Source organism: Penicillium roqueforti, assembly GCF_015533775.1.
Source record: "Penicillium roqueforti strain LCP96 04111 chromosome Unknown scaffold_32, whole genome shotgun sequence".
Lineage (NCBI taxonomy): Eukaryota > Fungi > Ascomycota > Eurotiomycetes > Eurotiales > Aspergillaceae > Penicillium > Penicillium roqueforti.
The window spans coordinates 163,767-191,210 of NW_024067596.1; the positions used below are offsets into that span (position 1 = coordinate 163,767).

Consider the following 27,444-nt stretch of genomic DNA (forward strand, 5'->3'; position numbering starts at 1 on the left):
TCAATTTGACGCGGAGTCACGTGGACACGCGTTCCAATTTGCGTGAGCCTCAGCCATGTTGCCTAACGCTAAACATCTCTCTGGGCGGATTCGTCGTCATGTGGATTCTTGATTCGACCGGTGATTTTCTGGAAGGTGGGAATATTTGATTGACAAGGATCGATTGGTTGCTAAAGCCTCATAGGGAAGCGCGTGTGGCTGCGCCCTGGAAAGAGGTATCTATTCGGTCGATTCCATCGAGACGGAGGTATGGCCTACTTCAGTTGGAGCATCACACAGTTCGGCTGATCTCTTATTGAATAGTCCGCCATGCTGTCAATCATAATTCGATATCCCGCAAGCATATGACCATTGAAATCTCACCGGTCAGTCCGCGAGATGGGGTACGGTTGAACTCCCCGCGACGATATGCATTATCTGGCTAATACCCCTCCAGTTGTCACTACGAGCGCGATCCAATATCACCATAACCGATTTAGACTCGAAGAAAGGAACAGTCGTTGACGAGAGGAGAATCCAAGGAGAATGCAAGTTGGAGAAGAGCGATGAGCATCTCATCCAGCTCGCTAAATACCAGCATGCGCTCCGGTGCGTATGTCTTCTTACGATTGGCTTGAATCCCGGCTGATGCTCTTGATAGGATCAAATGGGAGCCCGTGGTTCTGACCTTGTCATCCTCCTCCAAGCAGGTGCGAGGTGAAGATCCTCTAGCCCATGTTCGCTCACGTCTAGAAGACCTCGACATTAAGACCATCATGGATTATATTGTCGATCACACAACACATGTGGTACAGCGCAAACGGAATACAGCTAAGGGTCTTCAGGCACTCGTCAACGGGAAGTACATAGTAGATGATTCATATATCGATGCACTCGTCTACGCGGCTACCCCCGGGGATCTTGAGAACATTGAGTCGCTATGTCCACTTGAAACCGACTTCGAATTAGCATGGCCCGATCCAAATCAACACCTTCCGCCCCCCGGGAAAGAACCAACCCAGCGTCCCGCCGCTGCTTTCGCTCCCAATCCCGCACGTATTAATGTCTTTGAGGGATATACGTTTATTTTCGGTGATCCAAGCCAGTTTGAAAACCTACAAGGTCCAATCAACAATGGCCAAGGGAAGGCGCTCCTCTACGAAATTGAAGATGGGGTCACAACTGCCGCAGATATTGTTCGGTTTATAAAAAAGGCAGCAGGACAGAAAGGCGTGGGCCCCGAGCGACACGGTTCCGGTGGCGTCGTTCTTGTTCGCTTTCGATCGAAAGGAGACCTCGAACAATGGTCTATTGACGTCGGTAATGAGGTTGCTCTAATGATGGACCAGCGCGTGATAGAGCAACGAGAGTTCCTTGACGCTATCCTTGGAAATGATGCATCACCCCTCTGCCGTACCTTGCCCACGGAGGAGAGCTCTAGTCAGATCACCGCATCTACACCCGCGGTCGAGGCTGAACAAACAAGCCAACAAGCAGTTTCTGCCGTACCTGAATCGGTAGATCTGCCTAACTCTGAGCCTAGTCAACCCTCGAAAGCTCCGGCCAAGACCCGTGTGCGTGCATACGTCAGTAAAATGAAAACCTTCGATGACGGATTCGACATGGAATCTGTCCCAGTGTATGCACCTGAAGAAGAGGACACCAATATCAACTCCACTCAAACCATCGATATCGAAACTCAAGCGCCATCTCAAGAAATCCAGCCCCTGAATATAGTAAAGGAAGAGGCTGAGGAGGACATGGTGGCTGATCTTCTCCCGGGCGCCCGTGCAATGAAGCGTCGTCGTGCAGATATGACTCGCCATCACCCAGAGGATGAGGCCGTAGCCCCCGAATCGGAGGCCCCGAAACGCAAGCGACCTAAACTTGACGTGCTCGAAGCCGCGCGAAAGCACCGTGAAGAAGAAGAACAACAACGCAAGGCCGAAGAAGACTCACATTCAGCCGATGTAGGTGATGTGGATGTGGACAAATTGAAGAACCTGGCTATTGTGGAAGAAATGGAGATTCCCGTCCGGAACGCACCAGCGCACGAGCATGACAGTTCGGACAGATGGGATGATCAATGGAATGGGCGCAAGAATTTCAAGAAGTTCCGGCGAAAAGGCGAGCCGCGTAGTCGAGCTCGCATCCAGACAGTGATCGTCCCCTTAGAAGAAGTGACCCGCAAAGACTATGGAATTGGCGATCACTATTGGGGTGGCAATCCTGCTGAGACTTACCCTCAGAACGAGGCTGGAGGTCCTGAATCTGATCATCACGATGAAGTTGCTCCATCACGGTCCAAGCTGTCAGCGATTACACGCACCTCGCTTCAACCGACCTCGGACCCAACTCCGGCTCGGCCCCCGAAGAGGGCTCGCGAGGAGCGCGATTCGGACAGCGATGATGAACTTCGTTTCCGTTTCAGGCGTAAGCGCTAGCTTCCATCTTTTTTTCTTTCTCACTTTGCAATGGTTTTGTAGCGTCTACTCTGCATCGATACCCTCGCATCCATTTGCTGATCTGTGTTATGTATGTCTGCAAGGAAATAATGTCCGATTTCAATCGCAATGACTGTTATTCCTGTCATGTTTCTTATTGCGAAAACGACGGCATCTATAGGGCCAAGGGAACTATCACGGCCCATGTACACCATCTACGACATGATATAGTTGTTACCCAATAAATACATGTATAATGCAGGCTTCGATCTATTTTGATTATGTTCGTGTTATTTTATTGATCACAACCCTTGTCTTGGTTCTCAAAAGCCCCGATATCAAGTATTCCAACCGTAGAACTTCGTGTCGCGCAACGTCTCCCGCGTTTATTCTGACTCCCCCGTCACTTTTTTCCTCTGACTATGTATTTTGCTTTTCTTTTCTCCTTCACTGTGTTCTCGGTCTTCTTTCATCTTCACGTCTCTTCACTTTCAGCCGGGCCTATCTCTTCCCCGCCAATCCCCTTCCAATCCTCCTCATCAAGCTGCCCAACAGCCTGATCGGCCAGCGACCCTCTCTCTTTCTGACGTTTATTTCATTCATTTGTGAACAGGATCCTCTGAGATAACCCGTCTGTACCTAAACTGAATTGAGCCGGAGCGGCTTTGATAGCGGTTAACCACAGCTGTGAGGTGAGTACGATCTATATGCATATCCCCGGCATGGCTCGTTTGTTCACTAACACATATCAAATTGCAGCTATCAGGCTGCAGCCTCTGATCTAAAGAAGACCAGGTCGCATCAATGGCCTCTGACTCTTCCAATCCTCTTTCATCCTCATCTCTACCCCCCCTCATGATCTCCGCAATTTCTCTCCGGCCGGGGTCGGTCAGTCCCCTAGCCAGTGCACCTGTTGCAGTTCCTGAAAGCGCAGAGAAACCAAACTGCAGCATCAGTGCAAATATTATTGGTCAGGATGACTACCAAACCCTTACCTCCCATATCGCCGCCAGTGAGGACCAATCTCATCCCCTGGCAGGACAGTCGGCAATCCAATTCACAGAGCTCCCAGTTGAGATCCATGAGGTCATTCTGGATCAAATCTTTGGCAAAAGAGCCTCCCTTAGTAACCATTCAGCACATGGTCAATCTTCTGCTCAGAACTGGAGTAAGGCTCTCCACCATCCGCGGCGGAAGGCCCTTTCCGACCTGGCCCTGACTTGCCGGATGTGGACTGGACTTGTTCAAAGTCGAATCTACCGCCATAGTGAGTTTTATCTGACTGTCAATCTGAAGTTCAACGCAATTGTACTAATGAGTAGCCTTTATCTAGTCAAAATCAAAGGCACCAACCGCGAATTGATCAAGTGTGTATGGTGGTTCAAGCGAAACCCCCATTTGGCTCCATATGTCTGTCACATTGAGATTTGGATGCCTATCTGGGGAAATCGGGCCGTTCGCCCTAACGATGCTCGCTCAAATGCAGAGCAAAATGGCACCCATGCAACAGAACATGTTGTAGATATGCAGACGAATCATGATCATAACCACGGAGATGTTATTTTTCGTTATCACCGTGCAACCGGTAACACTTCGCTGGAGGAAATCTTCTGGCTTATTCAGTACCTTTTCCCCACTGCCCGGGTTCTCACCCTGGAGGGTGGCCACTGCAAGAATGCGCCTATAGTGCGGCATTCCCGCTATAGGGAAGCCATGAACGGTCGGAATCTACCTGTTCTTGGACAAATACAGACACTCATCATGCGTGGTGCCTGGAACCTGATGCGACAAGTTGACGACTGGGGCAACATTTCACAAGCGTTGCCAGCTTTGAGTGAATGGCATTGTGATTGGGTCCAACCCCATCTGTGTGCCTACTTGATCATGATGAGCATCTTTATCGATACTCCACCTACCATCCGACACATCAATCTTGGCCTGGAGGAATTTTCCAACGCCAGTAATAGGTTGCTGTCTGCGCTTTTCCGCTCTCAAAGCGCGCCTCCTCCGATCTGTACTCTACTTGGCGAGGCAATTCCGCGCTTCGAGTCATTTACCTACTCTGGTCGTGTATGTTGGTACCTCTTCAAGAAATTGAAGGAAGGGGCAACGGAAATGGAGTCTGGTTCTCCTCTCAGGTCACTAGATCTTTCAGTCAAGACGTGCTGTCACAATCAGAAGGTAGACGGATTGAATCACTGGACGCAGACGAGCTACGGGACACGTCCAATTACCAGCATTGCGTTCATTCGTGATTTTGAGGCAATGGTGGTCAAGGCAATCGAGTGCCTATCCGTCCTCCCTGCCCTGGAGTATTTGCGCATCCGTTTCATCAACCTCGACTCAAGCTGTCCGCCTCTGAATCCGTATTTCGAACTTGTCAATAACGAGTGCACAGGCCTGTGGAGTGACGACATCCTGGAAGCTTTGCGCGTGAACCGACCATCTGCCATGTTCTTCGCGCTTACAGATGGAACAGGCAATGAGTACGATGACCAGCAGATGCTAGGCGCCTTGATGCCTCAACCTCGCCCTCTGGGTATTCAATTAAACTCGTACAGCCTTCTTGCCGACACCTCGAGCCCTTACTAGGCTCACAGTTTGCCTTTATCTTTTCTGAGCGTTTCGATCTGATTGTTGTCCTTTCCTCTTATCATTCAGCAGAATACCCCGTCGTCGTTTCTGTCATCCCAGCGAATTTCTTGTTCAACATCCAAAATATGTCCTTTTCTTTGTGATGCTATGTGTATTTCTAAGGTTCCTGAATAGTTAGTAAGAAGTCTATTATCTTTCCTCTTCGTAACATCTTCTGCGCACTCTTCATCTAATTATAGGCCCAACATGTCTGAATACGCGGTTTATAAAGAAAAGATAATAAAGGGTCATCAGGATCCGGGCAGGGATATTTTGACCAATTATCACAGGAAGAAATAAATGACGTGATCAATCATTGTTTTCTTTTGATAGATTTCACTAAATTGAATGAAAGAAGTATACCTCACTTTGCTGATGCAAATTCCTCCTTATCTCGATTGAGAGATATATGACGGATATCATCCATTGTACAAAACGCCAGACTCATCAACTCCGATATATATATCAAATCACCGGTAGGTAACAGAGAACTCAGTGTCACTTCGGACTTCCACGTGGGCCTTCACGTTGCCATTCTGCTGGATATCCAAAACAGCAGTATTTTTGACACCATACTTCGTACCGCCAGCCTCAGCTTGGGCGCCGGTAAAATCGATTCTGCCGAAGTTGACCAATGGAACCATGCTGCTACCAGTGTTGAAGTCCTCGACTATCCATTCGGCATTCTGGCCAGCGAGAGTGGCGGAGGTTGAAGGTGCAGACAGAGTCTTGGTAACACTCTGGCCGCTTGACTTATTCTCGATGATAGCGACACCCTTGCTGGGCGAATCTGTCTCGACCTTCGCAACGATAACGTCGCCTGCGGATAATGCAAGGTCAAAGTTCTCCGCACTTAATGGATACCACTCGTACCAGGCGTCAAATGTCTTCTTGCCATTCTGGATGTAGGCATCAATGCCAGTCTGTAGAATGGCCTTGGTGTAAGTGTCCCCATCAATACCGACCCAGGCGGACACAGCCTGCATATCCCCAGAGCCATCGGTGGCCGTTGGCTCGGGGACGGTGAAAGTTGCAGACACAGCGGTGTAGGTAGCACTGGCGGGTGGCTTCTCGCGCACCACCCCAGCCCAGTTCTTGCTGTATTGAACATTGACTCCCTCGGTTCCTTCCCTCAGTAATACACCCTTCTTTTCGGCAGGTAGTGACTGGCGTGACAGAGCACCACGGGTCTGCAAGCGGTCAACCAGGCCGCTGCGAGGGGCTGCGAGAGAGCTGCCTGCTAGTATAGCGGTGGTTAGGATCGTGGTGGTTGTGAACTTCATGTTGGTGGAAACGGCAGTGAGTTGAGCGGATTTTGACACGGTATAGATAGCAAGGGCGAAGCTATAACCTGACTAACCTAATATTTCTCGAGCTTGGTCCGATGGTACTTATATCCTGTATTTCATATAAGTTGCATGCGGCACGACATCATGCCCAATCCGCATGAGGAAAGGAGCGCGTGGTGTAGTACTGATGACCCCAGACACAAGATGAGATACAATTATGGACCCACTGGAGTGGAGATATGGAGAGTGAAAAAGGTCAGGTTATTTCTGGGGATCTCAGCCACGTCGATTAATAGGTTCATGACCTGCATTTGCTGCGGATGTGTTGATCTTCTCTGTTTCCCGCCGATTGTTCATGATCCAAGCCAAGATTTCCTTTCCGTTATCGTCATGATGTGAGACCTAGTGAAAATGAGCAGCTCGGCCGAGCTTGTGCACTTCTGTGAGAGCACATTCTTGGAGACAGAAACATCTGACAGCCGAGCGCTGACGGATCAGATGAAGATCGGCGGCCCCGATATCTGCCACGAGATTGATCAACTTGAAGTGACGCACATGTCATTGAAGGTTAACAATGTATATTTTATTATATGTAGTGTCGATATTCCGAAGCTTTGCGGCTGCTCCGTATTTATGGGTTCCATATGACCCTGGCATTCTCGCTACATCTACCGATGAATCGGTAAAACTGAGAGTGCTTGTTTCGCACGACATCATCGCCAACAGAAGAAAGAAACATACACAAACTGGGTCGAGTGTCAAGGGTTTTTGAAACAGCAGAAGTTGGGGGCGTGCTTGCAATGCTACCTGGATGCGGTTAGTATACATACCAGGCAAGGGATGACAACGTGTTCACATTCCCAAGTACGCTGTGGTGGAGCTTCCGGGAACAGTCCACATTGTTAGCAGTGGTCACTCGACTCTAAGCCAAGGATTTTCGTGTAGGGGTTACCATTATCAAACTGCAACTCTGGCTTGTGATGGACATTGATGAAGCAGAAGCAGATCCCTCGGAAACAAAACATAGGTGCTTTTTCAAGACCAAATAGCAAACCAGAATAGTTCGAATTAATTCAAATGGGCACACAGATATGTATACTCTTCAAAAAAAGTTGGACATGTTTCTGAAAATGAAATTGACAAAACTTGCCTCCGTTCGTTATTATCACATAGGAAGCTGGCGCATTTCAGCAAGAGACCAGAACTTGCGCATATTAGCAGCTCCAAGAGTTTGAACCTCTTGGTCCAAGTGTGTCCACAGAACCTTGCCAAACCCTTCCATCAACCGTTTCACCTCTTCGCGACGCATATCTTCCTCGCCGGACCGACACTGCTCAAGATACTTCTCGAGTTTCTCGAGTCCTGCATGGATCTGTCTATGCTGACTCAATAGCTCAAGCTCCTTTCGAAACTCAGGCATCTTTTTCGCCAATACGGGGAAGATGTGTTGCTCTTCGATGGAATGATGGAAATCCAATTGCGAACAGAATTGAAGGCCCATCATAATCATCTGGCGGGCTGAAAGCCCCCGTTTTCTAGAGTTTTCACAGGCCTCCCAAAGCTGGTTCCATGTCAAACGGAAATGACTATGCTGCATGAGAGTTAGTGCTCAAGGTATACTAATGTGCCCAGGTGCCCAGGTGTGATGGTAAGCTTACAAATCCTTCCATTTGCTCCGACATACGATTATAAGTCCGGAAATCACTCGCGGACAGTGGGGAGTCGCCGGAGTCCCCAGAAGAAGAAGCCATCCTTTTGGAACCCATTTGATTGAGGATGCTTCGGGGAGGCCAACCTGGCCGATGGATAGATGGCAAGAGTAATGAGCGAGAAAGCGAAAAGAAATGGGCCGGCAGTTGGAAGAAATTTATTGCCGAGAAATAAAAGATATACACTATAGCAGAAACTTCTGATTGGGGGCCTGTTCTCTAGTCCCGCCGGTTTTCAGTTATCTGAGTTCAGGACAAGAGTCAACCTCCAGAGGCTGATGGTTTCATTTCCTATAGACATACAACTTTACATACACGGGATATTCTAGATCTTCAATGGATGTTTGCCACCTCGGGCGAACCGTTGGACAAAGATCTAGTACTCACTGGCTAGGGAGATGAATCTCCATTTCGATATAAGTACTTCTTCGGCACAACCTCGGCCATGAAAAGGCCAGATCGCAATTTGACATCCGTGCTAAAAAGGGTGGGGTAGAAATGGGAGGGTTAGTCTGTGTGTGCGCGAGGCAAAGAAAAGAAAGAGTTATGTTATTATCAATACACATCGAGGGCGCCGGGGGCAGGCGAGAAAATAGTAAGACAATATGCCGAAGGGGGAATCGAAAATATTAGACAGTAAAAGGTCGTAACGCCGTGGATGTGAAAATAATATAAGACAATCAAAGCTCCGGGTGTTCAAGCTGGTTCTTAGCCGGCGGCCTGAAGTGGCCAGACGTGATCTCCTTAAAGGCAAGGTCGAACCGGGCGCCCATCATCCAGGCGGCGAAGATCATGAGACTAGCGATAACGACAACAATGACTCCCATGAGAGCCATCATGAAGTAGACATCACTCTTGTTCTCGTCGTCTTCCTTCTTCTTCTGTAGCTCGGCCGCAGTGAGCTCACCAGAGACCTTACGGTTAGCGGCCTCGGCGGATTGCGTCGGGAAGATGGTCTCAATGAACTTCTCAATCTGTCCGCAGACAATGCTGATCTTCAGGAAGTTGGGATCCCGGGGGGTATTCTTCTTGTGAATCTTGCGCGTATATTGGCGGAAGGTGTCGCACAGAACCGACAAGTTTTGGGTTGACTTATGCATGAGTTCACATGCGTCTCCCTTGGTGATTTTAATGTTGCGCTGGAAGATATCGGGGTTGCGGAAACACAACTCCATTGTGGCGATGGCCATAGACTGCGGGATTGCACAGAAGTTGAAAACACTCTGCTCTCGCATACCGGCCAAGTAGAACAGGCACTCCTCAGCATGCTCCAACGCGTTCAGGACCATCTCCGAGCTGCAGTTAAGAGCTGCATCAAGGTGCTCTGGCTTGAAGAGATCTTCAAAGTTGTCGACATGCTTGGACCAAATTTCCTGAGGCCAGAAACGTCGGTTATCATCGAAATCCTCTCGGATATCGCGGATGATATTAGTCTTCTGGAGGAAAAGACCCATTGACTTATGTAACTTAGGTCGCTTCAACAGAGCCGGGTTACCAAACCCGGCCTCGACGAAGAGGCGAGTGAGGCCCTCGCCAACCAATCCAGCGACGTAGTAGCAGTATAGATCATACTCCTCCTTAGTCTTCACACTAGCATCGTCATGCTCTGCCTTCACAGCATAGTCAGCCATGCCATTACCCATCTTCTCAGTGATGTCCTTGATGATAACCTGGTATTCAGGCTTCATGTTCATGAACTCGGTGACGACGTGGTTGAACTGAACCAGCAGCTCACGGTCCTTCTCCTCCGGCCGATTCCCAGTAAAAGTCCAGCCATCTTGCGTCAAGATGTCCTTAAAGTCCCGGAGAAGAGGTTCCTTGGTGGCCAATGGAATGGAAGTGTCATCCTCGATGGTATCCAGTCCACGGAGGACCAAGTAGAAGATGCAGATAGGGATTAACAATTCGGGATGTAACTCCTTGATCACGGCGCTGAAGCTGCGGCTGGTTTTGTCCAAAAACTGGAAACAGATCTTCTGATTCTCGGTCTCGTTCTTCTCGTTACGCTCATGGGGCGGGTTGTGCCAGACTTTCCTATGTGACGTGGATCGTTAGCTTCGCATGTGGGAATGAGCTTCAGGAACACCAAAACATACCATTGGAGAATTGACCTCAGCTGCATGGGGTGGAAAGAGTAGTAGAGAGCATTGCCGATGAGACCCATGATGGGCGGGGGAGAGGCGCGCGAGTCGGATGTTCAAGAGTTGTTGCAAAGTAGCTGAATCTTCACCAAGTGAAGCAATTGGAATAGGATCCGAAAGCAAAGGTATTGAAGACGAGGATTAATAAAAACAAACAAACAAAAACAACAGAACCTGGGGGAACGGCGGATTGGGGGGAGGAAAAGGGGAAAAGGCCAGAACAGATTAAATGCAGAGTTTAGCCGACACGTGACCGGAGCAAACCATGCATACAACCCCACATGATATCAGCGCCAACTTCCGAAAAATATCTCGAGGTTCTGCCTAAACAACACCCCTCCACTGTTTTTTTTTTCCTTCAGATCTTTGAATCTATTGAGCTTTCATTTTCCATCAATTCAATCTGTTCTCAAGTTAGGCTCGGTCGCTGCGATGGTTGCCGATACTGCTTACTACGACGCCCTAGGTGTGCCACCGACGGCCACCGAACTGGAAATCAAAAAGGCCTACCGGAAGCTGGCTATTGTCACTCACCCGGGTATGGCCGCATGTGACCTTGTATTTCCTTGCTAGGCTTTCTAATCCATTATCGCAGACAAGAACCCTGGAGATGAAACCGCACACGAACGCTTCCAGGCGGTATGATTGCGCAAGCCTAGGGATGATGCATGTTACGCGGAACTGATATCTTCCTAATTTAGATCGGTGAGGCGTACCAAGTTCTGAGCAACGAAGATCTTCGAAAGCGATATGACAAGTTTGGTAAGGAGGAGTCGGTACCTGGTGGTGGTTTCGGTAAGTCCATCACATGCATACCAATGTCCAGCACACCGTTTCTGATTTGTCTTCCACAGAGGACCCGTCCGAATTCTTCAGTATGATCTTCGGGGGCGAGGCCTTTGTTGATCTTATCGGCGAGATCTCCCTTATGAAGGACCTCACCGCGACTATGGACATCACGATGCAGGAAATGGAGGAGGAAGAACTGGCTCAATCTGCTGAAGAGAAACTGAACATTCATGACGCGGAGGTGAAGGCTGCAGCTGGCGATCCCGCTCATGTTCCTGTTCATGAAACCCACGGTTCTACGGCAGAGGCCGCACCTGCAGCTGCAGCTGCCGGCCCCTCTGAAAAGCCAGTCTCCAACCAAGGCTCTGGTACCAGCACTCCTCGACGAAATTTCGGACAGCAAGCCCTCATGGACAAATCCGAAGAAGAAGCTCGCATGGAGGCAGCCGGTCTGTCTCAGGAGGAGAAGGAGCTGCGCAAGAAGGAGAAGAAGAAGGGTTTGTCTAAGGAGCAGCAGGAACGCCTTAACGCTTTCGAGGATGAGCGCAGAAAGGCTCGCGAAGATCGTGTCAACACACTCGCAAATAAGCTGATTGATCGTTTAAGCGTTTGGACTGAGACGGACAAGGGTAAGGACGTGTCCCATGCTTTCGAGGAGAAGATCCGACTTGAGGTGGAGAACTTAAAAATGGAATCTTTCGGTTTGGAAATTCTCCACGCTGTTGGTCAAACATACATTCAGAAGGGTACTTCCTTCCTCAAGTCACAGAAGTTCCTAGGTATCTCTGGCTTCTTCTCTCGCTTGAAGGACAAGGGCACTCTTGCGAAGGAGACATGGACCACCATCTCCACAGCCATTGATGCGCAGATGACCATGGAGGAGATGGCTAAGATGGAGGAACGCGGTGGTGAAGACTGGACTGACGAGAAGAAGGCTGAATACGAGAAGAGAGTGACTGGCAAGATCCTCGCAGCGGCGTGGCGTGGCAGCAAATTTGAGATCCAGAGTGTCCTGCGTGATGTTTGTGATCAGATTCTAAGCGATAAGCGGACCCGACTTGAGAAACGGATTGAGCGTGCGCATGCGCTGGTAATTGCCGGCAATATATACGCAAAGGTATATACACCTGTTTTCCGCATATTGAGTATCATGCTAACAGCTAGCTTTAGGCCGCACGCGACCCCGAGGAAGAAGGCGATTACATGGCCTTCGAGCAGCTTATGGCCGAAGCTATGAGCAAAAAGGGCAAGGATGAGAAGGACAAGGACAAGAAAAAGAAGAAGTTCAAGCACGACCATGAGGAGACCCACGGTGGAAAAGAGCCTGTGGAAGAGACCACTCTTTGATTTCGTCATTACCATTATCATTCTTCTTTTCTTTTTTTTGGTTGAGTACCATGTCGTACCTGGTCTTGTCTTTCTTGATAGCCGGCTCATTATATCCTGGACATACATGTTGGGTTTGCTTTTTACCTTCTCACCTTTTCTCGGGCTTGACGATTATGCTTTTTACAGCGACTGGACACTTACGGCTTGCGACGCACAGTTTGTTCAGACGGATAGATTGGACTATATACCTCCTTTGATTAGTCGTGACAGCACGGCAGCGGTTTTATGCGGATTGTATGAACATAAATGCTCTTGATAATCACATTGAAGCAAATATTAACATGGCATAACGTATTATTAGTAGTGTAGGTGATATGAGAATGTCGGAAACACGCAAAAGATATAACCTATTACCGATGAGACCCATTACTATTCCTTGCGAATCCTACCAAACCAAAACTGTGGTGATTATGCTGGACTGGTTTCATGCGGACCTGTGTGGTACTCAGTTCCACGCTGTGGGCGAGGGCGATGAAGGGCTAAGCCATTGACTGTTCGGCTGTTCATAAAGACCTTTAGCATCACGACAACACAACTTCTATGGAACCACAGGACTCATACTCGTCGGCACTTCGTGAGCAGGGCCAGCCCTAGTTTGGTTCATACCAACTCCCTTCTCCTTCCTGGGAGACTGGTACCCAGCCCAATCAGACACCAAAACACCACACATGGCAAGACTGGTAAATATAACTAGGGCAATAAATAGCAGCCTATATATGAGGTAAGCGTCAGGTCGGTTCTTTGTACTGCGTGTGTATTGTCTGGAGACTATCCGAGGAACCTACCAAAGTAGCACGCCAAAGGCAATGACGGTATTGTAGTAGGAGCTTGTAATAGTAGCACCACCAAGGAGGCTGGCGAGGTCAGCAAAGCATGCTAGCCAGAATATACGGCAGCAATGAAAGCCAATAGGGCTAGCTTGACGATAGCAAAGGCCAAGGACGTACTCAATAGGGCATACAAGACAATACCGAGGGCCAACATAGTGAAGTCAATAATAGCTAGGATATAGCTAATTTGGAGGTCTCTGCATTAGGAGTATCAAAATAAAGAAAAAAACTGCTCGAAAGGGCCGGATCCCTTGCGCTTTATGGTTTCTCCCACATGTTCATGATAGAGCTCGTAATCAGAAACAATTTATTTGGAGCTTCCGATCCAGTTGAGGCGCAGGCTCTAAGAAGTGTGGTCTCGTGTCCGATACGAGCAGCTGCATCGACATGGCATCTGCATTGATCCCAATTGGTACAAGGTAAGCGAATGGGGGTTTCGGGATATCGTATAGCCCATGACCCGAGAGCTGAATTCTTATAGCAGCAAAGCGGAGGTGTTGGTAAAGGGCTGGGAGAGGTCATGTGCCCAGATGTGATGTGTTCCCCCCTTCTTTTGCCTTCTCTTTGATTGCCTCTGATGCATCACCGGGTTTATACGAATGCAAGAAAAGCCCATTTAATGGCCACAACCCGTTGGCTCATCCCCCAGCCCTTGAAAGTCTCGTATTTCTCCTTTGTTTTTTGCCCTTGACGGCTTTTGACGGACTTCGTCGGGCCAAGCATTTCCCCACGCGAGCTTGGCTATTGAAATTTCGGGGATCACCGCAACTCAAGGATGTTTATCTTGTCCCTGAGCAAAATACAACATTATGAGGATTCTAGGGTCACATCGTGCCGGACAGAACGGACTTACGCGATTCCACGCAAGGAAAGAGATTTGGTCGATCCCCTTTTCCCCTCTCCACAGGGGCAGATAAAAATGGGTAAGTCGGCCATTCCTCGAATTGTTTTTGGAAGTTTGTCGCGTGCCCAGAGACGACAATAGCATCAAAATGGCGGCTCTACAATCATCTGCCATGGCCCTGCTAGCTCTTGCGGTAAGCACTGCTGCAGTGGCATCGAGCTCCACGGCCGTAGCCAGTCCCACCGGTCTCTCATACCCGTCAGGGTTTGATATGAAAACAAGCTGGGCCAACCTCAGCCCCTATGCCGATGCATCCAGTTTCAATGTCTCTAAGGGGTTTCCATCGGAGTGTGAACTGTCGCAGGTGCATGTGCTACACCGCCATGCCCAGCGGTATCCTACACAATGGCCCCTCGATGGAGAAGGCATGGAGAACTTTGCCCAGAAACTGGCCAACTACACTAAGAAAAATCCACACAAGAAAATCGGTTCCGGACCTCTGTCTTTTTTGAACGATTGGGAGTATATGCTTGGTTTGAACACTCTGCTACCCACTGGCGCCGCCACCGAAGCCACTTCCGGCGCTCAATTCTGGAGTCAGTATGGCCGATTGCTCTATCGCGCAGAAAATGCCAATGCAGCCTGGAATGCATCACTGAATGTGTATCCCAATGGTACCGCGCGCCCAAAGCCGACTTTCCGCACGACCTCGTACCCCCGAATTTTGGAGAGTGCTCGCTGGTGGCTGGGTGGCTTTTTTGGAAACACAGGAGCCAACAGCTCATACTCGGAGTACAATCTGACTATTATCCCCGAGCTCGAAGACTTCAACAATACCCTATCGTCGACCGATTCCTGCCCGAATGGCATGGAGCCGGGTGACAACGCTGCGCAGGTATTCGCTTCGTCTCTTGTCAAACATGCCCGAGAGCGTCTTGCTGCACACCTTCCCCAGGATCTGAAGCTCGACACTTTCGACATTCTAGCGATGCTTAATATGTGCCCGTACGAGTATGCGGCACTGGGCCAGTCCTCTTTCTGCGCGCTCTTCACTGAGCAGGAGTGGCGCGACTTTGAATACTACATCGATCTTCAATTCTACGGCGACTACGGTTTTGGGTCCCCCAGTGGCCGCGCCCAGGGCATTGGCTATGTTCAGGAGCTGGCAGCGCGTCTGCAGTCTAGGCTCATCACGAGCAGTGACAGCAGCATCAACTACACGTACGATGACAACATCAAGACTTTCCCGCTCGATCAGCCACTATACATGGACATGTCCCACGATGATATCATCGTGTCTGTCCTGACTGCTTTGGGTCTGGATTATTTCAAGTACGGTCCTCATGGCTTGCCTGTCTCGGTTGCGCACGCCCCGCACCGCACCTTCAACCTAAACCAGATGACACCCTTTGGCGCTCGCTTGTTCTCTGAAGTTTGGACCTGCCCCAATGATTTCGCATTCAAGGATCTTCAGGTGCAAAAATACAAGAACCCTGACCTGTCGTCCAAGTCTGATACCACCGAGTATATCCGATTTGTGCTGAATAATGCACCTCTGCCGCTTGATGGTCTCAAGGTCTGTGATGGCTCTGTGAATGGATTTTGCAAGGTCAAAAATTTCCTTAGAGCTATTCCCGACCTCAACAAGGAGGCCATGTACCAGGAAGCTTGCTATGGTGACTACAACATCACCAACCAAGTGGGCAACGGGCAGCCAAGAAAGCTCTGAATGAGGATATGAAATTCAATCTAAAATCATATATATATATATATTTTTCTCACGTACATACCTACAGGGCTTGCTCTCGTAGACATGACGAACTCCTGGCATATCAACACGTTTCACCTTCTTCTTCCCTCCTGCCCTGTCTGCCTCGTCCCATAAACAATTAGCCTAAGCAATATTATATTGTTCACGACTAGCAATCTCCCCATAGGGCAATTGATTTAATGACGCGCCAATTGCCCGGATAGATCTGACGCGAAATGCACAACAGTTGTATTCTCATTGGCTAACGAAGTGAAAGGTCTTGGCTACCACGCACACTACCTGAAATGACAGCGGCACAACAGTTATTATCGGAAATATGGATATTACACGGTATTATAAGACTCCAATTCAAAGGACCGTTTTCATGTGTCAACGCCATATTAATTCAAACTGGAGTGGATATGGTGAAGGGGAGTGAAGGGGAGGTGAACGTGGAAAATGTGTCCAACAATGCAGTGTCGATCACTTCGACCCAACAGTATTCAACAATTTCTGTGCGCCCGATAGCTTCCTTCCGTTTCAGCTCAAAAATACCGCTGTGCTATCCGAGGTTGCAAGGACCATCTAGCAGCATTGAAGCATCCACTTCTCTTGGCTGACTCGGAGATAAGTATCGGGGATTGCCAAACTCGGAAACCGGATGAGAGAGCATACCGCTATAAATCTCACGTCAGAGATTCATGAAGGGAAATCAGTCGATATAGCTCAAAAACCACATAGGCTCCTCATCATGACGGTATCAGCCCAGCCTCTTGACGTCCTCGTCGTCGGCGCCGGCATTGCTGGTCTCTCAACAGCTATTGCCCTCGGAAAACAGGGGCATCGTGTTGTGGTATGCCCCGGGCAACAACCCAAGCTTGCTGCAAAATTAATTTCTCACCAAGCCTAGATTCTGGAAAAGTCTGCTTTTTTGAAAGAAACTGGGGCTGCGATCCATTTGCCGCCGAATTGCACTGCTTTGCTACGCTGGATGGGCATTGATCCAGCAGATTTCGGAGGCACATTGCTTCATCAGGTCAGATTTGTCTCTTGACAAGAAGAGTGGCTGGAATTGATATTTTTTGCTTTCTCCAGATACACCGATATAGATTTGACGGGGAGTTGACATACAAGAGAGAGTTTGCTGACACTCGTCATCATTGGCAAGCGGTAGGCGAATGAAGCGGACCCAGCCAGGACAATATCTAATCTGAACACAGGAGTGGTACCTCGTGCATCGAGTTGAGCTACACAACCACCTCAAACAACGTGCCCTTGAAACCGCAACGTTGCATACAGGGTGTAGAATAACCGAGGTCAATCTGGAAGGGGCTTGTCCGTCGGTCACTCTCGGTGATGGTCGCACTTTCAAGGCTGACCTGCTCCTTGGTGCAGATGGACTACATGTATGAACACTAGATTATCAACACCGGTGTTTATCCAGCTCTCGTCCCTGTTCTAACTGTTCTATAGTCCCAAATTCGCCAGAGTATCGCACCAGGATCTCCCTCCCCATACCCCGTTGGCAAGTCATGCTTCCGTTGGCTTCTTCCCACAGATCAATTAAAGCAACATGCGAGCACTGTTGATTTTGTGCGAGACACCGGCGTGTTTATTGAGTGGGCATCCCATGACCGGCGGCTCGTGGCTTACCCTTGCTCTGATAGCAAGATCCTCAATCTTTGTGCTTTTGTCCCTTTGAATGAAGTTCAGGCAGACAACCAAAGTGACAGTAAGAGGTTTCCGGGGGTTGATACAGAAGGTTACTGACAAATTGGGATTAATAGCCTGGCAGTCAGTTGGAGACCAGACTACAATTGTGAGGGCCTTTTCGAAGTTTTCACCCGGTGTTCAGCAAATTATTGCAAGTGCAGACAAAAATCTCAAAGTATGGGATCTTTATGATATGGAGGAACTGCCGACTTGGACTCGAGGCCACGCTGCTCTTCTGGGAGATGCAGCACATCCGTTCCAGCCATGTAAGCAACCGAATAGCTGCAAATGGACAAACTTGTTTTGTGTGACATACACTGACAACTCGATAGACTTGGGCCAGGGAGCAGCTATGGCAATCGAAGATGCAGTTAGCATTGCCACCTTGCTCCCTTGTGGCAGTACGCCGGACGATGTCCCCACGCGACTTGAAATGTACCAAGCGGGCCGTCGGCCACGGGTCAACTTTGTCCTCCACTACACTCGGATAAATGGACGGGATGAGGATGATACAGCCGGTGATAGATTATCAGGTGTGTTAGTTTTAAGAGCCTTGGAATGGATCCAAACTGACAATGATAGCTGTGGAAATGGTGAAAGTCATGAATATTTGTTTCTCATACAATGAGATTGAGCACTCTACAAAGTTGCTGGAGGATAGATGAACGGATCAATGACAGAGACGAATGGGAGTAGGAGATACTGAAAGATAGTACAGTGTTGAAATTGAAGAGGTCAAATGTCTGAAAACATATAATTGAAGCAATCTAAATCCATGCATGCCATACCGCGAGTCCGGATCTAGTTCGAGGTATCTACACACCTAGATCAATCCCAACGCAGGAGGTCAATGGCATGTGCAGGTGCATACCATTAGCCTTCAATACATCCTAGTTTTATAGTACGAGCTGAGGTCAAAAGCAATAAGATTACAGTATATTTCGCATATTCTCGAGAACGGCCTACAACCTCAGGCATTAATGTATGCCTCAGGCCAATATCCAGCTCGGGCCAATGGGGGCAAGTGGCCAAGAGTGATGATTCCAATAAATCGGAGGGCCCGGCATTTCTTGAATTTCTTGAATTCCTTGAACATCATGTAGAAAATGTCTTCTAGTCATTTAAGCCCGAGCCATCCGCCAGATTCATTTCGCATCAAGCGGAAGCCCCTGTCAAACCCGAACTTGCGAGCTACAGCCCATGCCGATCAGCGGGAGGCGACAGCTTATGCTGCTAGTACCCCGTCCCTTGTACCCCCATCATCACAGCCCCCATCATATACGGACCTTTATGGGACGCCACCTTCCAGGCCTGTAACTCCAGGCTCACTGCCACGACCAAGGACAGCGGGGCCAACCTCATCTCCGGCTCCTCCGACGCCTGTTCAGAAGGCATACAGCGAAGCTAGGTATTTCCTCACTGGTCTGATCAATCGTCCAACGGAATCAAACAAGCATGTCACCATTTTGCGACATTCCCATGGACTGGTCTTCTACCGTGGGCCCACTACATCGGTCGCTATATCAATTTTCTCTGATGCCCCTTTACCTCCCGAACACACCTTGTGGTTGCAGAGTAAAGGTTGGACCGGGAAGACCGGAATGCAATTCAAGTCATTCCTCAATCTCCGAGATAGCTGGCTGGATGTGACTCCGGGTATGCCGCTGAGGGCCGACCAGGTGACTCCGGATGATGAACGAGCTTGGCAACGCGACATCAAGAAATTTCGAAAGAAGGCCCCGCCACGTCCGCGCGATACACATAAGCTACGCGAGACGGCCGTTGTACGGATTCCAGCCGAAGCAGGCGATGGATATTTCCAGCTAGTTCTCTGCCAAGGAGTCAAGAAGAAGGTGCTTGGCAATAGCCCCGTGTTCCGGGTGCTCTCTGCATCCACTGCCCCTAGCTCTATCCGTGGCGCGAGCTTGAGCACGCTACCCTTGGAGGTTGGGGCTATGGTTGTGAGCCTTTACGCCCAAACTGCAGCGCGAACCGTGGCAGGTCCGGCCGTCTCAGCCATTCAAGCCCAAACTGCTCCGCTTCAAGCCCAAGCTGCTGCGCTTCGTCCATCGTGGGTGACAATGACAGCGGCCCAAAAGGCTTACACGATGAGTGGTGTTGAGAACCGCGTGGGTGGTATCATCAATGGCTCCAAGGGTCCTATTGGACGATCTCAAGTAAATCTAGCAGCGCCAGAAATAGCTGGAAGCAGCCCGGTTTCTATCGATGCCGGCCCCCAGTCACCGTTTCCTTTGACATTCAAAGCTCGCTGTCAACCCGATCAAACCTCGTACCCCAATAACCATGACAATATGCCGAAGTTAAGCTTAATCAGAATGCCCGACTGGGTGACGGAGCAGTTAAGGGGTTACTTCTTCGGCTGGGTTCGATTCGACCTTGAGTCGAGCAAAGGTTGCTCGACTACTGGATGGTACCCAGCTATCTTGTCCGTGCGGGCATTGGATCCCCTCCAGGCGACGAGAGTAAATATGGCTCAAATATCGAAACGTGTGGTCGCCATTCGCCTCCTTCAGGACGTTCCTCTCCAAACAAGCAAAATCGAGATTCGTGTTTTGGGATACCTTCGCGCTGAAATCCCACCACCCACTGGAACTACGAGCAAAGAACTCGCCGAGGCGCAAGTGGCAGCTGCCGAGGCGGCCCTGCTCGCTGATGTGTACGACGCATCTGTTGTACATGATACTCTGGCTCATCCCGCGTGGGCAGCGGAACATCCGGACCTTCAACAAAATTCGAATTGGATTGATCGCACGGTCGGGGGGTGTACTAGTATCGTCAACCGAGGACAGAAGTTGGTAGAGCAAGTTCCATTGCACCGGGTTGGGGTTCGCTCTGTCACCGATGAGCTCAGAGAGAGCCAAATTGCCGTACATGGATTTTACATTGTCCGCTAATCCTTGTCAATACGCTCATAGATCTTTTTACAGATACATAAATGGCGTCTTTTATGTACAACATCCGATATATAATATTTCATTACTCAAGATGTGATTCCCGCGGTTAAGTTATATCAGTTCAAAAAATTCAAGCCAGATTAAGTTCGATTGATTCCCTCGAAAATCCAATATTAACAAACAACAGCAGAAATGTCAAATCGAAATCGAAATGAAAGCACTCATGCCCCAACTGGTGGCTCCGAAGCCGCCAAGTTACATTGACGGAACAGTCGCACTTCGTCGGGTTTGAATGCACCAACCACGGAATGCAGCACGCCACGGTTGTTGAATAAAACCAAGTCGTTATCTTCCCAGTCATGGGGATATACATACTGAGGGCTGATGGCCGGCCGCTGCAACTTATAGACAATGTCCCGTACACGGGCCAAGTCATCGATCGTGGTTCCATCGGCGCAGTGGATACGCCGTACAGCAGAGGGATGGATCTGGAGAGCCAATTTGCCCGTCACTGGGTTTTTCCAGGTCATTGGGAAAACCATGATCTTACTAGGGTCGATAGGTGGAAGTTCCGAGTCAGGCAACTCGAGTCCTTCTGAGTGTAGACCGAGCCCCGTAGATCGGGAATGCGCTTGGCTCATCCAAATGTACCTGTTGTGATATTTAGCTCAGTTGATCAGAGCCATGGGAATACCATAAGGGATCTTACGGATGGGGGGCATATTCAATTTTGCTTGTCTTCACAAACTCCTTATCCTCGGGCGAAAGAAGTTCAAACATCCGCTCTCCGCTAACAAACGCTGTTGTCCCAAGTGGTACATCCATTGTTTCCCCGGTTCCATCATCATACAATAATGTCTGTCGGCGGCCTTTGGGCACACTTACGGCCATAAGCGTTGTCACCTGGGGCGGGTATAGGTCGTAAAGGGCGGCATCGATATGCCAGCGGTAAAACCGGGTAAAATCATAGTCCTTATCGTCCGGGATGTGATCTTTGTGGAATGTGCGGTGGTGAGGGTGTCGTAATGTGATATCTTTGAGACCCTCGTACGAATCAACATGTCCATTTCCGATCACCTGCACCTGTGGCTGGTGAGGGACAGTCTTGAGGTCAGGATGGAGGATGCTTCGCTTCGCATCAATGGTCTTGCCATGTCCATAGTTTTCGGAAACCGGGTCGAATCGCTTGGTCAGCTCATACTGGGCTTTAGGTGATAGCCCTTTCTGGTTTTTGAACACCACAACCTGGTGCTCGTAGAGGGCTTTCCGAATAGTGGCAAACTGCTCTTCTATATGACCATTAGCTTGTGCTCTTATAATTGGCAGTAATCCACAAACCAGTCAAGTTTTCCAAATCAACACCTTCAACCTCAGCACCAAAATCAATGCTTGAGCCCGGAGGAGGCTGAAGCGGACGGACGGTAAGTGGTAACACAGCCATAGTTCTGATTCTTTAAGATTTCAGGTTCGCGACTCGAAATCGAATTTTCATATGATGTTCTACACGGCAGTCTTTATAGTCCTGGGCTGATACTAAAGGCAACTTGTGGGAGAGAGACGGTCGACGGCGTATACCGAACACGAGAGAGAATAGGTGGGACGATGGGAGTAATAAAGAAGGTATCACTGGCTATTTTCCGTACAGAAATATATTGATAAGGGCCAACTCCGAGTTACGGAGCAAAAAGATGTTGAGTTATGAATTGCTATTGGATGTTATGGGATATTCGTCTGGTGATAAGGCGGATGAGTGGCCACAGTACACCCGCTTGGATAGTTGATACGTCATGACATTGACAAACAGTACAAACATGGCAAACCTGGCAAACCTGGCAAACATACTCTCCCCTAGAGCTCCTATTATGTGTTACCAAAACTTCCACCAAGGCCCCCGTGGTTTTGGTGGCTGCTCAGCAGCAATAATTTCATCCAAGCCCGTGTGCATGTCGACTTCTTCTGGGTGCCATGCCCATGGATCACTCCAATACAGTGCCCGGTGTCCAAAGTAAAGAATCAGGAAAGCAGGAATACCAATGTATGCGGTGAAAAAGTTGCTCACAGACCATTCCGATGGGAAGAACACTGTGAACCCATTTATGAGCGCCATCAGAGTGGCACCCGCGAGGCCAAAATAAACCCCATACGGCTGCATCTTTGATTTGTACGGCTGTTCAATGCCCTGTGCTTTGACAGCTTTGCGGAAACGGAGAAATACCACGGAACAGCAGATCCATGAGATGAAACCAGAAGTGTTGGTGAAGTTGACGAACCAGTTGAACACAATCGAACTGGAGTTGCCAACGGCAAGATAAGCCAATGCTGAGAAGCATGCCGAAACCGAAACAGCCCAGTACGGGACACCCCATCGGTTACATGTCTTGAACACATGTGGCGCGTTGCCTGACATAGCCAAGGAATAGAGTGACCGCGAAGACATATACAGGAAGGAATTTCCTGCGGACCAGGCGGATGTCAAGACGGCAGCGTTCACGATGTGGTCTAAAACGGGGATGCCGGCGTTCTGGATGCCGATCACGAATGGTGATGAGCTTACCGTGCCGTCGCTCTTGGTCAAACGACTAGCATCGGATGGGCATATAACACCAATGGCTAGTACACCAAAGATGTAAAAGAAGATCAATCGGTAAATGTATCTCCTGGCTGCCCGGGGTATATTGCGTCGAGGGGACTCCATCTCACCCCCACTGATCACAATCAGCTCTGGGGCGAAAATGAACGCAATGGCGCTGGATACTGTGCATTTCAACAACGCCACGAACCGGCCCGAATCTCCCGTTGCGAGATAGGCGTTGAATGGACGCGGGTTATTCCAATAATGAAAGCCTAGTCGCTGACGACTGGGTCCACCACCCCAGAAGAGGATGAAAGATACCATCAACAAACCGATCAGAGTGATGATTTTCACCCCGGCGAACCAGAACTCCGACTCGCCGTATACTCGCACAGGCATAAAGTTGAGCGCGACAATAACGACCATCATGACTGTGATCCACACCGCGATATTGATTGATCCATTCTGGTCCCAGTATCCAATAACCAGTCCGGCAGCTGTGATCTCGTACGGCACCAAGATTCCGAGAGAGTACCAGTATAGATATCCCATAGCGAAACCCATACTCCGCGACACATAGCGGAATCCATGATAACTCATTGTTCCACCATGTACCGGAAGATAGGCACCTACCTCAGCAATAGCCGTGACCAAGCCATAAACCATGGCTGAGATGAAGAGATAACCCAACAGAAGCGATGCGGGGCCTCCAATGGCCAGGGCTTGGCCGGAACCCACGAAAAGTCCTGACTTATGTGAGTAATCCTTTTTTTTTCATGTCGCACTGCAGACTTACCTGTTCCGATCGTGCCGCCGAGGGCCATTAACTGAACATGGCGATTCTTCAACCCACGTTTGGTTGTAGTTACATAACGATCATCGAGCAGGTCGGCTTCGACTAAAGTTCGAAGTGATTTGCCCTTCTCGCTGATCGGATGTTGATCACCTTCTATTGTTGCCATCTTGTGCAGCAATGAAAGCGGAAAATGCTGGATAAAAAATGCTCGACAGGAATCTATGCCGTATTTAAGAGTCTTTTCCACAGCGCATTTCCATCCCGTCGTACAGAGACCCCCAGCCGCGCCGTATTAAATCGCTATATCTCTGGACAATGACTGGTCAGTAGAGGGGTCCGTGGCCGCCTAATGGCCGTTAGGCCTGAACAAAGGTACAATCCTGGGGTAAGCCACTAGACTTCCAGCCGGAGATAAGACTGCAAAATCATACGAAATGCGTACAACATATTCATTATTGCAGCTTATACCCCGAGTTTTCTTTTCCACGGTTAGTGCCCATACTTGCATAATCAACCGGAAAGACCTCGATGGTTGAGATTATTAGAGGACAGCAAAAGCTGGGATCCGTGAACGGCAGAATGGAAAAATGATCTCTCGAACTCCCTAATAGAACACGGGCAAAAAATGGCGCCCTAAGTAACAACACCAGCGGTCCGGTGACCAGTCCACGATACTATTGGCCGCGAATAACCGACAAGAAAAGAAAAAAAAGCTGGGCCAAGAGACCGGGCAAGAGACCAGATAAAGAGTAATTAAATAATCTCGTATCAGAAAAGGACGAGCAAAGTTAAATAGGAGATAAAGTTAAGATTGACGAATCAAAGGCCAGGGCACCTTTCAAGGTTTATGTTGGAAGATATCGCAGAAATTATGCAAGCATTATGCGAGAGCAATCCCCCTTCACAAATCGAAGTCCCTTGGGGCTTGTCGACCGTTAAGCTTACATGCCGGACTTCTTCCTGACCACACTTGAAGAAGAGTAACCACGATGGCGGGTACAACATCCACAACTTCCCGTACAGTGCATATATCGAACCTTACCAGAAGGCTCTCGAATGGTGTGCCAAGATCGTCCACAGCAACCACACTCACGAGCGCAGCAGCCGCCACGAAGTTGGCAGTAGATCTGTTCGATATTCCAGAGCTGTTTGGATTTGTGCCGCAGATTTTTTGTATGTCGATGGACGAGGCATCCCGATGGCTTGCGCTCAAGGAGTTCTGCCATTCGCTCTAGGTGTTGGAAGTATTCAATATTCAGTAGCATGAGCTCGACATTGCACCCCTGAAGCTTTTTCAAGGTGGAAGGTTCTGGCGGGGTTTCAACCTGCACTTGGGCTTCATAGCGGCGATATGTCGCACCCACATACATTTCCCGTTGGATGATATTGTTAGCCCGTCTTGTCTCCTGGCGATGTTCAGATATCCAGTCGAGTTGATCCTTGGTCTGTTCTGCTTCTTGGAGCTCTTGTATCAGCAGTTTGAATCTGTTAGCTTGGATATGACCATGATATTTGGCCTTGAGATGGTTGGTGGAAGTGGCAATAGAGGAAAATATATTATTCATTGTCATGGTGAGATTGGGAAATGTTGATAAAGCGATGTTGGAGGCTGGATAGAATACAATAGGAGGAACGACTTTGAGATAGGACTTTTTCAACGCCGGCGCTCAATTAGGAAACCGACGTCATTTTGATATAGCATGAATCTATATAGCGATATCGCTATACAATGATACATTTACAAAATATAGTTTAAGTTAACGCTATCAGGATCTACGTGGAGAATCACATGCAGAGCCTATAGGGGGTAAGTATTTTACTTCGCGAGATGGGATTGCTCTATATCTTGTCATTCCCAGGCGAGCTTTTATCCTCGCAATCCAATGATAGATTTTAAATGTCGTGCAAAGAGAGTCCATGTACTCCGTATATAAATTCAAGCCCCGGCTTCCCCCACAATTTTCTCCCTCATGTCAAGATCCCCACATCCCCCACCGCGGACCGAGACGAAACCTTCGACATTTAGAGTCCGGATCTACTATTGTTCGAAATTTACAACCCAGTCTGTATAAAAGGCCTATTGTCTGCATTTGATTGCCCATCCAAGGCTATAAGCATGGACACACTCGTCTCCACCTGCCCCGAGACCGACACGAAGCGCACAAATCCGACCGTCCCAGTAGTTCGACGTCGTCATCCATCTGTTTCACTGGAGCAAAAGATCCATATCACCTAGGGCGAGATTCCTAGCGCATGCAGAAATGAGTCGAATTGTTGAAAAGTTGGGTTGTGCTCTAAACCTGGGCATTTTATAAATTAGCGACCGCAGGATAGAATTTGATATGGCTTTGTACGGTCTGTATCAGTCGAGGTAGCTCTGCACACTACACGACCAACACATCAATCCTGGGAAGCCGTAATAATGACGGCTCGCAAGTTGCATACGTCGCCTCTGTATGATTGTGATGGTTGACGTAGACGAGACACTGGAAAGAGTACTTTGGGGTGTATGACACGCTTGGCAGCAAGCCATGGACCTGAATGGGCGCCAGAGGGTTGACTTCAATGGAATTCTTCACACAGGGTCAGAAGGCGTGGAATGAATAATGTTATGCACGTTATGAAGGCCCACGAAGATGCGGAAATAATATCAGCATTGAAAAGCTCCGAGGTCCGACACCTTAGGCATCCACAATGTCGCTAACTACTGTACGGAGTAGTGCCACCCGTTTGTTGCGACTATGGATATGCGTACCCCGTATGATGTTAGACATTCTCTCGGCCCCATATCTGTGGTGTTTTTCATTGGAAGGGAATTAGAAAGCGCGCACTTTGATTTCTGCCTAGACTTTTCAGAAGGTGAACTCTCAGCATTCCAAGTTACCATCTGATTTGTGAATTTTGAAAATTGCCATACTTCTTGCCCCTGCGGAGTACACCGTAAGAATTGAGTAAAAATTTGCAGCCAAGATAGCCGTGGCCAATGAAAGATTTGCGCCGAAAGCCTGTGCCCCCTTTTAATTGAGGCTATCTCTATACTTGCGGGATGGCCTGTGGGAACACGGCTGATATCGGGAAGCAGGTAGAATCAGGGGGATCTTTTAACTGTATACGGAGAAGGTATTACGGGCGTCCATTCTGGTTGCTATCTGAATCTGGGCCTCTGATGCCTATATTGTAGATACGAAAACATCCAATATTTAAAATCATGAGGTTCTCATTTGCCTTACCATTTCGGCTCTGGCAGAAGTTGGCACCTCCAGCGCCTCCGACATCATGTCAACGGGTGGTTCCACACTAAGGACTCCGTATTTGTATAGAGTTAGAGGTGAGACAACTACGGAGTAGTACCTTGGTAGGTCAGGGGATGTTGACAGAATATCCAGCCCGTTAGCCCCAGGTATGTATGTACTCTTAGTTAGGGCTCCGTCTGGTCTTTGTCAGCTCGGAGACCACAACCCCCCGGTGTTCCTTCTTGAAAGCTTCGAAACAAGGACCGCACTAGTCGTGTTTTGGATTATAGAAGCAGTCTGATTGGCCGTGCCAACAATCTCCCTGTCCCTCCACGCGCATTGACTGGCTCAAAGTTAATCGCGCTCGTGTCCTGTGGATGCGGGTGGGGATTGGGTGGAGCCGGGTGGGTCAATGTG

At 49.0% G+C, this 27,444-nt stretch overlaps 12 protein-coding genes across 12 annotated transcripts; 6 read left to right on the forward strand and 6 right to left on the reverse strand.

The window, feature by feature from the left end:
• Positions 1-98: 98 nt before the first annotated feature.
• LCP9604111_8413 (DNA damage response protein RcaA) lies at positions 99-2,423 on the forward strand (the record flags this gene model as incomplete). The annotated part of the gene is made up of 5 exons (XM_039076554.1): positions 99-135; positions 185-247; positions 304-383; positions 437-588; positions 641-2,423. 5 exons carry the CDS (start codon positions 99-101, stop codon positions 2,421-2,423), a joined length of 2,115 nt encoding a protein of 704 aa, XP_038925619.1.
• An 855-nt stretch (positions 2,424-3,278) lies between these two features.
• LCP9604111_8414 (uncharacterized protein) lies at positions 3,279-5,015 on the forward strand (the record flags this gene model as incomplete). The annotated part of the gene is made up of 2 exons (XM_039076555.1): positions 3,279-3,690; positions 3,757-5,015. The coding sequence occupies 2 exons, from the start codon at positions 3,279-3,281 to the stop codon at positions 5,013-5,015; spliced, it is 1,671 nt and encodes a 556-aa protein (XP_038925620.1).
• A 512-nt stretch (positions 5,016-5,527) lies between these two features.
• LCP9604111_8415 (A4/G1 family peptidase) lies at positions 5,528-6,340 on the reverse strand (the record flags this gene model as incomplete). The annotated part of the gene is made up of 1 exon (XM_039076556.1): positions 5,528-6,340. The coding sequence occupies one exon, from the start codon at positions 6,338-6,340 to the stop codon at positions 5,528-5,530; it is 813 nt and encodes a 270-aa protein (XP_038925621.1).
• Positions 6,341-7,511: 1,171 nt separating this feature from the next.
• Positions 7,512-8,112, reverse strand: LCP9604111_8416 (hemerythrin domain-containing protein; the record flags this gene model as incomplete). Its single annotated transcript, XM_039076557.1, has 2 exons — positions 7,512-7,937; positions 8,005-8,112. 2 exons carry the CDS (start codon positions 8,110-8,112, stop codon positions 7,512-7,514), a joined length of 534 nt encoding a protein of 177 aa, XP_038925622.1.
• A 623-nt stretch (positions 8,113-8,735) lies between these two features.
• erg9 (bifunctional farnesyl-diphosphate farnesyltransferase/squalene synthase) lies at positions 8,736-10,219 on the reverse strand (the record flags this gene model as incomplete). Its single annotated transcript, XM_039076558.1, has 2 exons — positions 8,736-10,089; positions 10,152-10,219. The coding sequence occupies 2 exons, from the start codon at positions 10,217-10,219 to the stop codon at positions 8,736-8,738; spliced, it is 1,422 nt and encodes a 473-aa protein (XP_038925623.1).
• Positions 10,220-10,628: 409 nt separating this feature from the next.
• Positions 10,629-12,332, forward strand: LCP9604111_8418 (DnaJ domain protein; the record flags this gene model as incomplete). The annotated part of the gene is made up of 5 exons (XM_039076559.1): positions 10,629-10,734; positions 10,792-10,835; positions 10,898-10,991; positions 11,051-12,102; positions 12,156-12,332. The coding sequence occupies 5 exons, from the start codon at positions 10,629-10,631 to the stop codon at positions 12,330-12,332; spliced, it is 1,473 nt and encodes a 490-aa protein (XP_038925624.1).
• Positions 12,333-12,853: 521 nt separating this feature from the next.
• Positions 12,854-13,358, reverse strand: LCP9604111_8419 (uncharacterized protein; the record flags this gene model as incomplete). The annotated part of the gene is made up of 4 exons (XM_039076560.1): positions 12,854-12,873; positions 12,936-13,084; positions 13,160-13,228; positions 13,336-13,358. The coding sequence occupies 4 exons, from the start codon at positions 13,356-13,358 to the stop codon at positions 12,854-12,856; spliced, it is 261 nt and encodes an 86-aa protein (XP_038925625.1).
• Positions 13,359-14,196: 838 nt separating this feature from the next.
• On the forward strand, positions 14,197-15,777 carry LCP9604111_8420 (histidine phosphatase family protein; the record flags this gene model as incomplete). The annotated part of the gene is made up of 1 exon (XM_039076562.1): positions 14,197-15,777. One exon carries the CDS (start codon positions 14,197-14,199, stop codon positions 15,775-15,777), a length of 1,581 nt encoding a protein of 526 aa, XP_038925626.1.
• Positions 15,778-16,549: 772 nt separating this feature from the next.
• LCP9604111_8421 (uncharacterized protein) lies at positions 16,550-18,176 on the forward strand (the record flags this gene model as incomplete). Its single annotated transcript, XM_039076563.1, has 8 exons — positions 16,550-16,651; positions 16,709-16,834; positions 16,894-16,968; positions 17,019-17,204; positions 17,272-17,530; positions 17,586-17,777; positions 17,844-18,044; positions 18,094-18,176. 8 exons carry the CDS (start codon positions 16,550-16,552, stop codon positions 18,174-18,176), a joined length of 1,224 nt encoding a protein of 407 aa, XP_038925627.1.
• Positions 18,177-18,617: 441 nt separating this feature from the next.
• On the forward strand, positions 18,618-20,426 carry LCP9604111_8422 (LipA and NB-ARC domain protein; the record flags this gene model as incomplete). Its single annotated transcript, XM_039076564.1, has 1 exon — positions 18,618-20,426. The coding sequence occupies one exon, from the start codon at positions 18,618-18,620 to the stop codon at positions 20,424-20,426; it is 1,809 nt and encodes a 602-aa protein (XP_038925628.1).
• Positions 20,427-20,647: 221 nt separating this feature from the next.
• Positions 20,648-21,867, reverse strand: LCP9604111_8423 (TauD/TfdA dioxygenase family protein; the record flags this gene model as incomplete). Its single annotated transcript, XM_039076565.1, has 3 exons — positions 20,648-21,077; positions 21,136-21,715; positions 21,765-21,867. 3 exons carry the CDS (start codon positions 21,865-21,867, stop codon positions 20,648-20,650), a joined length of 1,113 nt encoding a protein of 370 aa, XP_038925629.1.
• Positions 21,868-22,293: 426 nt separating this feature from the next.
• On the reverse strand, positions 22,294-25,365 carry LCP9604111_8424 (proline permease PrnB; the record flags this gene model as incomplete). Its single annotated transcript, XM_039076566.1, has 3 exons — positions 22,294-23,744; positions 23,795-23,896; positions 24,888-25,365. 3 exons carry the CDS (start codon positions 25,363-25,365, stop codon positions 22,294-22,296), a joined length of 2,031 nt encoding a protein of 676 aa, XP_038925630.1.
• Positions 25,366-27,444: the final 2,079 nt, after the last annotated feature.